The sequence below is a fragment of the Portunus trituberculatus genome, chromosome 9 (genome assembly GCF_017591435.1).
Source record: "Portunus trituberculatus isolate SZX2019 chromosome 9, ASM1759143v1, whole genome shotgun sequence".
In the NCBI taxonomy this organism is placed as follows: domain Eukaryota; kingdom Metazoa; phylum Arthropoda; class Malacostraca; order Decapoda; family Portunidae; genus Portunus; species Portunus trituberculatus.
The window spans coordinates 5,622,501-5,637,947 of NC_059263.1; the positions used below are offsets into that span (position 1 = coordinate 5,622,501).

The following is a 15,447-nucleotide window of genomic DNA, read 5'->3' on the forward strand; positions in this document are numbered from 1 at the left end:
AACAGATGAGTGGTCAGGAAAAAGTAAGATTGTTTAGTTGTATTTCAGTTCCTCAAAGAAAAGTGAACAAAAAAAGGAAATGATAGTAGTGAGTATGAAAAAGAAAAACACGAAAAAAAAAGTAAAAAGAAAGACGAAAGATAATGAAAATAAGAAGGTGAAATATTCGCGTTCCTACAAAGAAAGAAGAGAAAAGAAACACACACACAAAAAAAGGGGGAACAAGATGACAGGGGAGACGAGAGGACAAGAGGACAGAAAGAGGACAAGAACAGTATCAAGGCTAACTCCATTACGCATACCAAAACTCTCCTTGTCATTCTGTCACTCTCTCTCGTCGGGGAACTAAAGCGATTCCACTTCTTGTCTTGGCGATTCAATTCCTTTAGTGCAATGACGCGTGTTCATATTCATTCTGCTTACTATTTCGTGGTTTTATACAGCGTCAGAAACGTATATGGAGGATTAAGATTGTGAAGACTGTGGCTATTAATTTTCTGACCTCCATTGATCCTTCTTAATGTCAATAAAATGGTCTAATCGTACTCAAATCTCAAGGTACAAATGTGTCCCAGTACTGAAGGTGTTAAAATAGTGAAGACTGTGGCTATTAATTTTCTGACCTCCATAGATCCTTCCTAATGTCAATAAAATGGTCTAATCGTACTCAAATCTCAAGGTAAAAATGTGTCCCAGTACTGAAGGGATTAAAATAGTGAAGACTGTGGCTATTATTCTTCTGACCTCCATTGATCCTTCCTAATGTCAATAAAATGGTCTAATCGTACTCAAATCTCAAGGTAAAAATGTGTCCCAGTACTGAAGGTGTTAAAATAGTGAAGACTGTGGCTATTAATCTTCTAACCTCCATAGATCCTTCCTAATGTCAATAAAATGGTCTAATCGTACTCAAATCTCAAGGTAAAAATGTGTCCCAGTACTGAAGGGATTAAAATAGTGAAGACTGTGGCTATTAATTTTCTGACCTTCATAGATCCTTCCTAATGTCAATAAAATGGTCTAATCGTACTCAAATCTCAAGGTAAAAATGTGTCCCAGTACTGAAGGTGTTAAAATAGTGAAGACTGTGGCTATTAATCTTTTAACCTCCATAGATCCTTCCTAATGTCAATAAAATGGTCCAATCGTACATAAATCTCAAGGTAAAAATGTGTCCCAGTACTGAAGGGATTAAAATAGTGAAGACTGTGGCTATTATTCTTCTGGCCTCCATTGATCCTTCTTAATGTCGATAAAATGGTCTAATCGTACTCAAATCTCAAGGTAAAAATGTGTCCCAGTATTGAAGGTGTTAAAATAGTGAAGACTGTGGCTATTAATCTTCTGGCCTCCATAGATCCTTCCTAATGTCAATAAAATGGTCCTAATCGTACTCAAATCTCAAGGTACAAATGTGTTCCAGTACTGAAGAAGTTGACAGGTTCTTGTGGGAGTCATTGAGGATTTGAAGGATGACTGTTTGGGTTCCGGTGATGGTTTAATGGGTTCTAGTAGCTTGTCTATTAGTTTTTCATGTTTTTATTGATGGTTTATTGAAATTGTTCGCCAAAGTAAAAGGATAACATCTCACTACTAAAATTGATGAGTGGAGAAAAGAGTACATGAATAAATGAACAAACATGGAAATAGATAGATGAAATAGATAAAATGAAGTTAAATCAATAAGTAAACAAATAAAACAGACAACAAACATGAAAACTAACAAGTCGATTGGATTTACAACAACAACAACAACAACAACAACAACAACAACAACAACAACAACAACAATTAAACAACAACAAAAGCAAAAACAGTCAAACAACAACAGTAACAATAACAACAAAAACAATCAAACAACAACAACAACAACAACAACAACAACAACAACAACAAAAACAACAAACAGTCAAGCAAAACAACAACAACAACAACAACAACAAAAACAACAAACAGCCAAGTAAAACACCCAAACAACAACAACACCCAAACAACAACAACAACAACAATACCCAAGCAACACCTGACACCCTGATGATTCTTACCTGTACCGGGGCAGCTCCACCTGGGACGCCATGCCTTAATTAGCGTCCCTCACCTGCCCGGCGCGTGTGTGTGGTCACGGTGGTGGAGGAACAAGGCGGTGTGTGTTGCAAATTTGTTCCCTTCACTTACTGTTTGTTTGTGTATTACTAATCCTTTTATTTGTCGTGTCTGTTTGTGAAGGTTTTTGAGATTTTGCGTATTATTTTTTTTTTTTTTTTATTCTATTTAGTGTTTTCTGATTCACTGTTTTTTATATTCATTTTGTTTTTCTTTCTTTTCTTTTTTTTCTCTCTCTTTCTCTCCTTTTTTTTATTTGTTTATTTCTTGTTTTTTTATTGATATGCCTTACTTTTCATTCTTTTCATATTCGTTTTTTTTTTCTTTTTCTGTTCTTTTTATTTTCCTGTCTATTTGTTTATTTGTTTATTTCCTGTTTTCTTATTGGTACGCCTTGTTTACCGAATTTACTTTTTTTTTCCTTTCTTTTTCTTCTTTCGTGGTGTTGGGAAGGTAATTCTCAGATCTAATCACACCTGTAGTTATGTAATTACAACCAAAAATTAAGACTGGCCTGTAATTTCCACATGTGCATTCACGAGTAACTAATTTTCCACTGTAATTTTCCCGTCAGAAACTCAATTATCACTTCACTCGCACATTTAAACTATCACTTTTTTTTTTTTTCCCTTCATCCGTAACTTTATTCTTCATTGTGCTATGTACTTTCTTTTCTATTTCCTTCAACCCTCTTACTCGTAACTTCAATTCCTTACACTTCTCGTCCCTTTCTTTTCTTTTTACGTTTCACCATCTCTATTTTTATCCCCTACTCAAAAACACGCTTTCCCTCTTCAGCAAGGATTTCCCTTCACTCGTAACTCCTTCCACTGCCAGCAGGTTCAGGTGTAGGTCGGGAAGCTTGGCATTTATATCAGCGCTTCCCTGGTGTTATCTTTTTATTCTGCTCTGTCCAACAAGTTCTTCCTCTGACTTTTCTCTCTTCTTCCCGGAGCGGTCTGTGTGAATGGCGGGGCTCACTAACCACTTAACGCCTCGGCAGGGTTTCCGCTCAATATCCAACACGCTGAGCTGTCTTGAACGAAGGGAGGGCAGGTGAGTATAAGTGAGTAACAATTCTACCTATGACCTTGTTACCTGTCCCTCTCCCATGACTACCTGTGAAATTAGCGTGGATATGAAGGAAATAGGGCGAGGAAATGAGAGTGAGAAATATACACGCCAACGGGAACCTGCCTATTTATTCCCATTTTTTTTTTTTTTTTTTTTTTATGTCTAGTCTTGTCAAACTTTGTCTCATTAGGAAAACATGGAAGACTGCAATAATTACAGCCATTGTGTTTCTCCTTTCATAAACATACCTATCTGTTTTCATTTATAAGTGTGTCTAATCTTTTAACCTCTTCAATACCACGACGTATTTCCATTTTCATTCTGCTTACTATTTGGTGATTTTATACAGCATCAGAAACTTAGATGGGGGATTAAAATAGTGAAGACTGTGGCAATTAATCTTCGGACCTCCATAGAACCTTCCTAATGTTAATAAAATGGTCTAATCGTACACAAATCTCAAGGTGAAAATGTATCCCAGTATCGAAGGGGTTAAAAACTCATTGTAGGCTCAGGAACATCAAAAATCATAAAAAAAATAAATAAATAAAAAAAACTGCAAGAATTAAGCTACTAGACCTACTCATGGCGGCATTACCTGACATTCCTACGTATTCCAATTAAGAAAAACTCTTCTAATATAAACTCCCTATTAAATCAATGCTAGTAACGTTAACTATTACAATTATCCCCCTAGAGAATCAGTTTGCTGTCACACTTACTTGTTTTGGCGCCAGAATTAGGGAGAAGGTAGGTTTGGGAGGGTAAGAGTGCGTGTTGTGTGTTGTGAGTTGTTGTGTTGTGTGTTGTGTTCACGCGTTGCTGTGTTTGGAGGTATCAGGTTGGAGAAATGGTGCCCTTGGTTCTTGACGTCACGTGTCTGGTTGTTTGGTGTGCGTTGCTAGATAACCATTGCTTCTCCACACCCCCCCCTCTCTCTCTCTCTCTCTCTCTCTCTCTCTCTCTGATATCTATGTTCCTTTCTCGTTTCCCTCCTATGTCCTCTCTTCCTCTTCCTCTTTTTTCCACTTCCCTTCCTCTTTACCATTTCCTCTTATTCATTCTCATATTATTTCCTCTCTCCTATCCTCCCTCATTTTCTACCTCTTCCGACTCTTCATCTCTCTCTCTCTCTCTCTCTCTCTCTTCAGGTCTTCTCCCCTTTTATGTTCATTCTCTACTCCTCCCCTCTAATTGGTGAGTGTTTCGTACTACCTCTCCTCCCCCCTTCCCCTCTCCCTTCTTCGTAGTCTTTTCTCTATAGTAGTAGTAGTAGGAAGAGGAAATAGACAGGAGTAGTAGTACGTAGTAGTAGTAGAAAGAGGAGAAAGACTGGAGTAGTAGTTGTAATAGTAGTAGTAGTAGTAGTAGGAAGAGGAGAAAGATAGTAGTAGTAGTAGGTACCGAGGAAGAACAGAGAGAGAGAGAGAGTGTGTGTGTGTGTGTGTGTGTGTTCCTAGCTTTTCCATTTTCCAGCCAGGCAGTACCCACCTTCTCCACACGTGCCTCTCATAAAAAAAAAAAATAATAAAAAATACATAAATTAATTAATCAAAAAGAAAACATAACATGATATTTCTTGGATTTTTCTTTATTTAAAGATGGAAGCAGGCAATTGTATATAAATACAGAATACAGAATAAACCTTATGTATCTGGACAGTTATCTGGAGCGATTCTTTGCAGGATTGTCTATGTTTTGTTTTGGCCTGGTAGGTTACACACAGCAGTTACACCCATATTCAGAAATAGCAAGGCTCTCTCACCACAACAGTCTTCCAAGGCCACACAAACAACTAGCCAAGTTTTCAAGACAGTTTCTCCTTATAACAAATCTATAATTCTTGTCCATCTCCAGAACCAAAAATATATCCTTGTAAACGTGAACATCTTCAGCTAAAGCCTTTGGAAAGTAGTGATGGAGAGAGAGAGAGAGAGAGAGAGAGAGAGAGAGAGAGAGAGAGAGAGAGAGAGAGAGAGAGAGAGAGAGATCAAAGCATTTAAGAATACAGGCCTTAGTCATACATTGTGGCCTACAATAGTTGTACAGTAGTGTGTGGTCTCTCCCTAGCCACAGATCAGTCACTGTGAGGGGAATGACTGGCTAGAGTGACCTGCAGACAACTGTACATGAATTAGTATAGAGAAAGATCATAAAATATTTCGTAGTCTCAGAATATTAGAGATAAGAACCGAACATAATCAAAATTCATGTGGTTTATGTTCAAACTACATTACTACATGAACAAAAAAAGTACCAAACTGAATGACATAAAATGCATTATCACCAGTTCAACAAACATAATGAAGGTAATCATTTCATATATGTACTTTTTATCTGCTGCAGCACCCTCTATGCTATGTAGTCCTTGCTTATCCTTTACCCATTCTGAATAACACAATATATAATGATACTGAAGGCATAATAACTTAATTGTGTGTGTGTGTGTGTGTGTGTGTGTGTGTGTGTGTGTGTGTGTGTGTGTGTGTGTGTGTGTGTGTGTGTGTGTGTTTACCTAGTTGTATTTACCTAGTTGTAGTTTTACAGGGCCTGGGCTTTATGCTCGAGTGGCCCCGTCTCCATATCTACACTTATTGTTGCTGACACCACTTCTTCACTCAAACTGTTCCACATCTCAACACATATTTCTGGAAAACTATATTTTTTAACATCTCTCAGACGTGTGTGTGTGTGTGTGTGTGTGTGTGTGTGTGTGTGTGTTTACCTAGTTGTATTTACCTAGTTGTAGTTTTACAGGGCCTGGGCTTTATGCTCGAGTGGCCCCGTCTCCATATCTACACTTATTGTTGCTGACACCACTTCTTCACTCAAACTGTTCCACATCTCAACACATATTTCTGGAAAACTATATTTTTTAACATCTCTCAGACGTGTGTGTGTGTGTGTGTGTGTGTGTGTGTTTGTTCACTTGTCATCTGGATCTGAAGGCTGTGGATGGTTTAGCTGAAAAGAGAAAACACCAATTTAGTATTTGAAAACCACCATCATTGTTCAAAACCATCAATTTAGCATTTCACAACCAGTACTTGAAAACTCAAAAATATCCATTAGACCTTCATAAAAAGCAGTAAGTGATAAGACAACAACAAAAAAAGAGGGGAGGGGGCAGCTGCCATGGTATAGTGGAACCATGTGTGCTTTGGGGTCTCAAATGCATAGGTTCAAATCCTATCCATGGTCCGAGTGTAGGTTGGGCTTCCTCACTTGGGGCAACAGTTTCCTAGCGGGTGGTAAGATAGAAGGTACCTCAAAAAGTATCCCTTTAGCCCATAAATTCTCATGAAAAGGCCACATGGTAAAAAAAAAAAAAAAACAAGAAAACTTACAAAATATGAATGAAAACAATAACACTTACTGAAAGCTGGATAGCCATTTCAATTAACAGCTCCTCTCCTTGTTTCATCAGCGCCAGACGTTCCTTGTTATAATGGCCACCACTACGCTTCCTCATGTCATCTTCATCATTACTGTATGAGCTTTTCTTTTCATCCTCTTCTTCCTCATCCATTCTGCAGCACATCACTTCATCCTCACCATTATCACCTCTCCTGTAACATGCGACTCCTTCTTGCTCATCATGTTCATTATTCATCCCTCTGCAGTATGTGGCCTCATTTTCATCATTACTTTCATTCTCCATCCCTCTGCAGCATGTGGCCTCATTTTCATCATTACTTTCATTCTCCATCCCTCTGCAGTATGTGGACTCATTTTCATCATTACTTTCATTCTCCATCCGTCTGCAGCATGTGGCCTCATCTTCATCATTGTCTTGCTGCCTTCCATTCATGTCATTTTCTTCCCTTCTCAAGTTGTTGCTGTCTTCATCCTATACATACAAATTAGACAAAGATTATTTAAATGACCGACAAATGTACAGTAGATGCAAGTAAGAGGAGAGAAATGGAAAAAAAAAAAAAGAGGATTATGGTGTACAAATGTGAAATGGGGAAAGATGAAAAGAGTTAAGAGAAATGATAGCAGTAAGTATATTTTCATCACACTAAGACTAAGAGGATACAAGACAAAAGGTGCTAAGGATGTACAGAAATTATGTTTCCTGAATACACAAATGGATGAGTGGAATGCATTACTAAAGAAAGTGAGATGTCGGAATGTGTGTGTGTGGCCAAATATCTCTTATGAAAATATAAACCATTAAACAGGGAGGAGGAAAAAAAAATACAAAAAAAAAAATACAAAAAAAAAAATACTGAAACTTACCAGACTACAGAGAGACGAACCAAAGAATCTGTGCACTTCTTTATTCCAGTCACTGCTTTCATTGCCACACAGCCGCTTCATCTTGGCTAACTCCTCCTGTTGCAGCTTGTAGGCGAGCAGCACACTGGCATCCTCATCCTCAGCTGCACCATCCCTGCCTGACGCTGCACATGATTCCTTCTCCTGACAAAACAAGGTCATTTAGTTCATCTTCAACTGAGAATGGGATTGAGTGTCTCTTTTATCTATTGATTGACACAGTTAATGGTGAGCTTGAGGATGATAACTGCCGTGGTGCTAGTGGAGAAATTAAGTAACTTCACACAACAATTATGAGTATAACTCTGAACAATGATTGGTGAAGGGAACAACTGTCCATTGCTGAATGATTAAGTAGGACTTGTAAGGGATGAACAACTCACATCTTTAGGAGGTTTGTCGGATGCAGAGGCAGACCCTGGTTGGTGGCATTTGGCACACTGCAGCGACGCATCATACACCAAGGACTCCTGCAGAGCAATGGCCAGCATCCTATCTGACTCCACCACCTCCTGCCACCTCTCTTCCACCAAGGTCTTTCCCTGTGCCTCTGCCTCTTGCTTGGATAGGAAGATGGCAAACTGAATCTGATGCTCATATGACATACTATTTGTGCTGTCACTGTCACACCTGCCCTTGTCATCACTGCTGTAGCTGCTCTTGCCCTCACCCTGGAAATAAATTGATGCAAGGTGTTACGAGGATTTTCATATTATGTGAAATTATAAGATTGTATGTTTAAATGTTCTGTTTTTCAAAAGCCACAGATCAGTTAGCTTTTCATGGATGCCTCTTCACATTAGTGAAACAAAATTCTTCTTATAACTTCAGTATAATCATGAAAAATATACTCTTGAAAAGGTACAGTTATTTTTACCAGTTCCTGGCAGGCTTGTGTATGTGCATGTGTTTACCAGCCACAGTACACATTACCTGAGCTTCACTCCTGCAATATCTCTGTGTCTATATCAATCCAGCCTTTCCTCCTGTTGCCATACATTCCTCACTTATCACTATGTCCTTTAGTCAATGCCACAAATCTATCTATCTCTTTTTACTTGGGGAAGTTATACTTTCATGTCACTCAAACACCTCCCCTTGCCTAATTTTTTGTGTGTCTTACTTTAGTAGTGTGTGGTTGGGCCTCACCTGGCTGGCCAGGTCTTCCAGCATAGATATCAGCACTGTGTTGGTGGGGATGGAGGGAAGGGACCGTGTCTCACAGCTGCGGCAGGTGGGGCACTTGATGAGCCCCCGGCAAGCCAGCCTCTCTACAGACAGCAACACACCACCATCAGTATTTCTCCAGAGGCAATAGTTATAAAGGGCATGAATTCACCAAGTGCCTTATTTGTTTGTATGTAATCACAGGAAAGCTAAGGAAGTTAGGAAATTATCAATCTTCAATGGTGGAGAAGAACATGCATTAGTGCGTCAAAGACTGCAGCAGTGCGATGCATCTTATGATGGCTGCTAGCTGCATTATGGCAGCTGAGTGTTACTGGAGATACAACAAACTACAGCCACTTGTAAATCTTGTTTGTAGTAGTGATGACTCAATGAATATCTATGCCCATAGATATAATAGAAAGTAATACATGGAATAATCAACTGCTTTGTAGCAAGAACACCACACAAACCAAGAACAGTGGAGGACAAGATCAAATACTGAGCTTGTCTGAAACATTTGTTTACAGTATGGCATCAACTGTTTGGCAAGTGTACACTGCAGCCATGAGCATGCAGTGGTGCAGACACCTACCCACACATGGCCAACAAAAAGTGTGCCCGCAGTGGAAGATAAGTGGCCTCTTGTTGGTGGTGTTGTAATCACCACGACACACATCACATTCCATCCATCTCGCCCCTTTGAAGGAGGACTTGGATGAGAATGAGCCACCACAGTCTTCATCAGCAAAGGATGTCTGTGGTAGGGCAAAGGGGAGGATGAGAGATTTACTTACATAGTACTGAGATGCATTTTTACCTTGATTTTTTAGTATGTTTAGATGATTTTATTTGTACTAGGAAGAGCCTATGGAGGTCAAAAGATTAATAGCAAGAGTCTTCACTATTCTAATCCTAACATATGTGTCTTAAGCTGTATAAAATTGCCAAAATAGTAACCAGAATGAATATGAAAACACATCCTGGTATTGAAGGAGTGAATCTGGTGTGAGGAAAGCTGGTATGAGACACAAAACAATAGAAAAATAAACTCTCTAATTGATACTACTCTAAAAATATTCATGTTTGACGATCCATCCATTCTTTGCTTTTCTCCCTTCTTCCTGCCCCCACAGAGTTATGAGAGGGTACGAGGAGGTTCTCACTCACTGTATTGCAGCCAGAAGCTCCTGGGGGTCCTGCGCTGCTGTTACCATTGCCGTTGTTTTCATTGATTCTTCTCATGAGAACTGTCAGTCCATTCATCAGATCCTTCTTCTCTTCTGGGTTCTGGCAATGTGAGGATGTGACAGGTGATTAGTTATTGTCTCTCTCTCTCTCTCTCTCTCTCTCTCTCTCTCTCTCTCTCTCTCTCTCTCTCTCTCTCTCTCTCTCTCTCTCTCTCTCTCTCTTACACATTACTAATCTAATCATTTGTACCTTTCTCTGTCAGTAACATACGTTTTTCTCTTCCATACTACACTTAATTTTTCTCTCTCCATCAGACATGAATGCATATGTTCCTTTATAAACAATAGCAGGTTGTAGACTATGCTTTCTCCCTTTTCTCTATACTGTAGCTTGTTTTCATGGATTGCCATAGTTGGTTAATGACATTATGCAGCTTAGTCATTAATGAAGAGAAAAGGAGAAGGAAGAGGCAGGGGAGAAAAGAATAATAGTGCTCTCTCTCGCTCTTACCTGGAGCAGCCTATCAATGTCATCCTGATACTTGTTGAGGAGCTTCATGGACTGAAAAGAAGACAAGAATTACAAAGGGCAGAGATACATTTACCCTAACTGAAAATAACATGACCAAACCGTTCACCTTGGATTTTCTTAATGATGCTTAGACTTTATTGCTTCCAGTGCTGTCTTTCTTTTTATTTGTGTCGCAGCGAAAGGCTTAATGTCTACAGCTCTCAACAGAAGGCGAGAATTCATAGATTGTACACCAATTTCTATTTCAGCCACACACAAACTTAGTCCTTTGTGAAATCCACTTAGGAGATTAAGGCAAACTGAAACTCAATGAAGAAAGGAGGCGGCTCCAAGACATTTACAGTATCTCATTCTTTTGGCTAACTCTCTCGGACCTGCTTGGAAACTGGCATCTCAGTGGGCCCTTTTGTTTGTGTTGGTTACCCTTAGCTAGATTTCCCCTCTTACAGTGAAACCACACATGCTTTGGGGGCCAAGTGGCTTTCAAGAGCACAAGTGTGAATCCTGACCACAGTCCGAGTGTTGGAGTGTTGGTTGGGCTTCCTTACTCAGGGTAATGGCCCTTAATGGGTTGGCTTTCAAATACTAGGATGTCTCCTTTGGCCCATAAATTCCTGTAAAAACCTCATATTGTATATATTAAAAAAATAAAAAATATATACATAAATCAATAAGTAAACACACATACAAGGAGTAGAGCTGAGTATAGGCTGAGCAGCACCCAGCACCAAGCACTCAACACTTACCTTCAACACAGTGTTCTTGTCCTGCTGTGTGCCCCTCATACTGCAATACAGGGAGTACAGCTCCTGGCCAATCTTCACAATTTCTGGCAGGTAGCGCAGAATCACAGACGTCCAGTTCAATGCTATTACAGCAACAGAAGCCATTTTCTGTCAATAGAAGGGTGATTAAATAGTGATGGTTAAGTTAGGTATTCACAAACACACCAGCTTTATGTCTTGTGTACTTTCAAGGTGCTCTAGTCAGTTATTTAGGTTTAGGTTTTAATTAAGAGTGTTTACATGATTCTGGTGGGTTTGTGGAAGTTATTTAGGGTGTTCAAGAGTATTTTAATGATTCTGGTTGTCTTGTGAAAGTTCAAAGATGTTTTAAAGATTCTGATAGTCTAGTGGAAGTTGTTTAGGGTGTTCAAGAGTAGCTATTTTAAAGCTTATGCTGGTCTTGTGGAAATTATCTAGGGTGTTCAAGAGTGCTTTAAGGATTCTGGTGGTCTTGTGGAAGTTATTCAAAGTGTTCAAGGATGTTTCAATGATTCTGGTTGTCTTGTGGAAGTTATTTAAGGTGTTCAAGGATCTTCTATTCGTCACTAGCGGTTTATTAGTATTATGAAAGTTATGTGGGTCTTGAAGTGCATTTTTTTTATCATTCCAGGTCTGGTGAAATTTATTTATTATGTTTTTGGTGATTCTAATAGTGGTTTGGCAGCCTTGTGGGAGTGGTGACTGGTGTGTAGAGCAGGAGGTGGTTTTCACGATTCTATTTAGTTGTTTAGTAGTCTTATTAGAATCTTGGCTTGATTTCATGATTCTAGTAGTGGTATGAGTGGATGTGATGGAATATGAGCGAGATAAAGTGAATCGCGAACTTAACCCTAAATTTTTCTATATATCAAATCTTATCGGGTGTAGCTTATCAATGTCTCCGAGAAAAGCTCTCTACAAGTTAAGAAGAAAGAAAGAAAAAAAAAAGATTGCGGATATGAACTACATGACTAGTGTCGAGTGTAGGTGGTGGCGAAGATTAATCCGCTTCTAACTAACAACAGAGCAGCTGTCTATTACAAGTCCCGTACGTGTGTCCTGCTCCCCTTCCCCCCCCACCTCCGGGCTCCACCTCCGCCGCGCCGCTCCTCCCCGGCTCCCCCACGAGACGAACAGGTTTGTGTGGTGCGTCCTGTCTGCTACCTGTCAAGACTCCCGCTCTGTTGCCTAGTTCACTCTCACAGTCTGGTTTTTTTTTTTTTTTTTTTTTTTGTCGTCATTTTCCGTACGTTTCATTCAGTGAAGAATCGTGCATGACCCACCAACATATAGCTACACCAGCACACGGAGCATATCGTGAAACAACACCTATTAATTGTGTTAATAAAGAAAATAACTGCTTCCGTTTCTCTCTCTCTCTCTCTCTCTCTCTCTCTCTCTCTCTCTCTCTCACGTGTACATTTTCATTTGTAAACAGCCATCATCTACGAATACTTCCCACGTTAATTAATATTCTCACTGTGAAATAATGGCAATCTAATACATTTCTTAAAATAAGATATAAGCATTTTGTACTTCTCGATCAGCGTTTATTTACAGTAAGCATCCTCCTTACCTCAGCTGGACCGACCGACAGTCTTTCTATTCTTAATATCCTGCGCGTTGATGGTGAGCAGCGTGTAGTAGTAAGTATTCACACTTCTCGCCTTTCTTTGCTAGTCCTTCCTTGCCAGGCGACGCAGAGCAACTGGCCGCGCCCACTGTATCTTCTCGAGTCTCGATTGGCAGTCTGCACGCGTGGGTGAGCCGGTGGGGATTGGGGGAAGTGTCTCCACTCTCGTCCCTTTCCCCGCTTCTCCACTCCTCTATCTCCCTGCCTCTCCATCCAGCGCGGTGTTTCAAAACGTTTCTTGTTAGTTATCGGGCGAAGTCTAACGTGTTATACGAATTAGATCAAAGAGTAGAACACTGTCCAGTTATTTTGGCAATACTGTGTTTAACCATTGACGATACACTAAAGTAAAAATTGTATTACTCTCTCTCTCTCTCTCTCTCTCTCTCTCTCTCTCTCTCTCTCTCTCTCTCTCTCTCTCTCTCTCTCTCTCTCTCTGTGTGTTGTATTCTCCTAGTTGTAATTTTACAGGGCCTGGGTATCATACTCGTGTGGCCCCGTCTCCATATCTACACACATCCAACTTTCCTTTAAAACTATGCACACTCCTTGCTGACACCACCTCCTCACTCAAACCATTCCACACCTCCACACATCTTTGTGGGAAACTATATTTTTTCACATCCTTCAAGCATATTCCCTTGGCTATCTTTTTACTATGCGATCTTGTAGTTCTACTTAAGTTTTCCTCTCTCAACATCATTTGCTCATTATCCACTTCATCCAGTCCATTCAACAGTTTATAAACCTGTATTAAATCTCCTCTTTCTCTTCTTTGTTCCAAGGTAGGCAAATTCATTTCTTTTAATCTCTCCTCATAGGTCATTTCTGCCAATTCCGGAACCATTTTTGTTGCCATTCTCTGCAATCTCTCCAACTTCCTTATATGCTTCTTTTTATAAGGGGACCAAACCACTCCAGCATATTCCAATCTTGGTCTAATTACCATACTAATTAATTTCTTCATCATATCTTTATCCATATAATGGAAGGCTAATCCAATATTTTTATCAAATTATACGTTTCTCCAAACATCTTATCAATATGAGCCTCAAACTGCCCATGGTCTTGTATTATCACTCCCAAATCCTTTTCCTTTTCCACCTTTTTCAACACTACTTCTTCACCCATCTTATATGACCCTCTTGGCCGTCTTCCACTCTTTCCCATCTCCATCACATGACTTTTGCTCAGATTAAATTCCATTTGCCACCTCTTGCTCCACTCCCAAATCTTATCCAGGTCTGCCTGTAAAATTTCACAATCTTCTTCACTCTTCACACACCTACACAACTTCGCATCATCCGCAAACAAATTAATATAACTGTTTACTCCCTCTGGCATGTCATTATATATACCAGGAAAAGTATTGGTGCCAGCACTGAGCCTTGTGGGACTCCACTCTCCACCACCAACCAGTCCGACTTTGCATCCCTTATTACCGTTCTCATCTCCCTCCATCTCAAGTAGTTTTCCATCCACTTTAACACTTTTCCTTTCAGTCCTCCATAAATCTCTACTTTCCATAACAGTCTCTCGTGAGGTACCTTGTCAAAAGCTTTCTTTAAATCCAAATATACACAGTCCATCCATCCCTCTCTCTCTGTATTTTGTCAACCACTCTTGAATAAAAGCTCAGTAGATTTGTTACACATGACCTCCCTTTCCTGAAGCCAAATTGATGATCCGATAATAACTTATGATCCTCCAGGAACCGTATCCAATATTTCTTTATCACCCTCTCACAAATCTTACCGACCACACTTGTTAGAGACACAGGTCTATAGTTAAGAGGCTCTTCCTTACTGCCTCCCTTATAAATGGGCACCACTTCAGCTCTCTTCCACTCTACTGGTACTTCCCCTGTTTCTAATGAGCACCTTATAATATCATATAATGGATCAATCAATTCTTCTCTACACTCCTTCAATAATTTTCCTGAAACTTCATCTGGTCCCATCGCTTTATCATCTTTATCAAGTTAAGTGTGTGTGTGTGTGTGTGTGTGTGTGTGACATACGTATGTTGTGAACCGGCACCTTCCAATAATACGTAACATAGTGATACATCCACTACTACGTGAAATAATAGCAATTTGCCATGTTTCTAGGTGTGTGGGATTGCGTGTTGCCATCAAAGTGTTTATCCCCGCTAGGCGTCGCACACCCTAGTCAGCAACTATACTATTTATAGCAAGATGTCCAGCGGTGCTCCAAAACGTTTCTTGTCACCATTTCCTTTCTCTCTCCTGCATTGTAATCCCTTTGTTGTTCCATGCCTACTTATAAGGAAATGTGTGGTTATTAAGCGAGTCACTTCTAAACGTATTTCTATGCCATGGTTCTTCAATATTATTCTTCCCTTCATCTCTGCCCTCTCACATGTCAGATGGAGAGGAACAGGCACAGGCGGCGATCTGTACAACTTACTCTGTACTTTATTCGCAGTAATAGCAATGATATAAGCAAGTATAGAGGTAAGACAGGTTCACGCGTGTTAATATGCGACTGAAATTGCAAGTCGCTAGAAGTATCGACTGAGCCCTTCTAATCGGAACACGTTCACACATAGGGACTGAGAAATATCGGCTGGTTGGCTGGAATTAAGTGAGTGTAAACAAACAGCTACCCAATAAGTTGTCTTCCTCTGGTCACTGTGACGATTGCGATCAAATTAAATCATCACAAGTATTCAATCCTC

General features: G+C 39.8%; 2 protein-coding genes across 5 annotated transcripts in view; both read right to left on the reverse strand.

Moving 5' to 3' along the window:
• LOC123501219 overlaps positions 1-2,261 on the reverse strand; it is a 49,290-nt gene extending 47,029 nt beyond the window's left edge. Inside the window, 1 exon segment of the mRNA XM_045249917.1 lies at positions 2,046-2,261. Within this exon segment, the coding sequence (XP_045105852.1) occupies positions 2,046-2,077 (32 nt within the window). The 5' untranslated portion in view covers positions 2,078-2,261.
• A 2,486-nt stretch (positions 2,262-4,747) lies between these two features.
• Positions 4,748-12,905, reverse strand: LOC123501221. Of its 4 annotated transcripts, none has more exons than XM_045249919.1 (11): positions 12,691-12,904; positions 11,097-11,243; positions 10,330-10,380; positions 9,799-9,918; positions 9,224-9,386; positions 8,611-8,732; positions 7,845-8,132; positions 7,423-7,605; positions 6,554-7,027; positions 6,069-6,141; positions 4,748-5,688 (listed from the first exon to the last, which is right to left on the reverse strand). In XM_045249919.1, the coding sequence occupies exons 2-10, from the start codon at positions 11,238-11,240 to the stop codon at positions 6,103-6,105; spliced, it is 1,584 nt and encodes a 527-aa protein (XP_045105854.1). In that variant the 5' UTR covers positions 11,241-11,243; positions 12,691-12,904; the 3' UTR covers positions 4,748-5,688; positions 6,069-6,102. The 4 variants fall into 4 exon arrangements, with proteins under 4 accessions (XP_045105854.1, XP_045105855.1, XP_045105853.1 ...); XM_045249920.1 differs by lacking the exon at positions 4,748-5,688 and adding an exon at positions 5,859-5,898; XM_045249918.1 differs by lacking the exon at positions 4,748-5,688 and having other exon boundaries at positions 6,056-6,141.
• Positions 12,906-15,447: the final 2,542 nt, after the last annotated feature.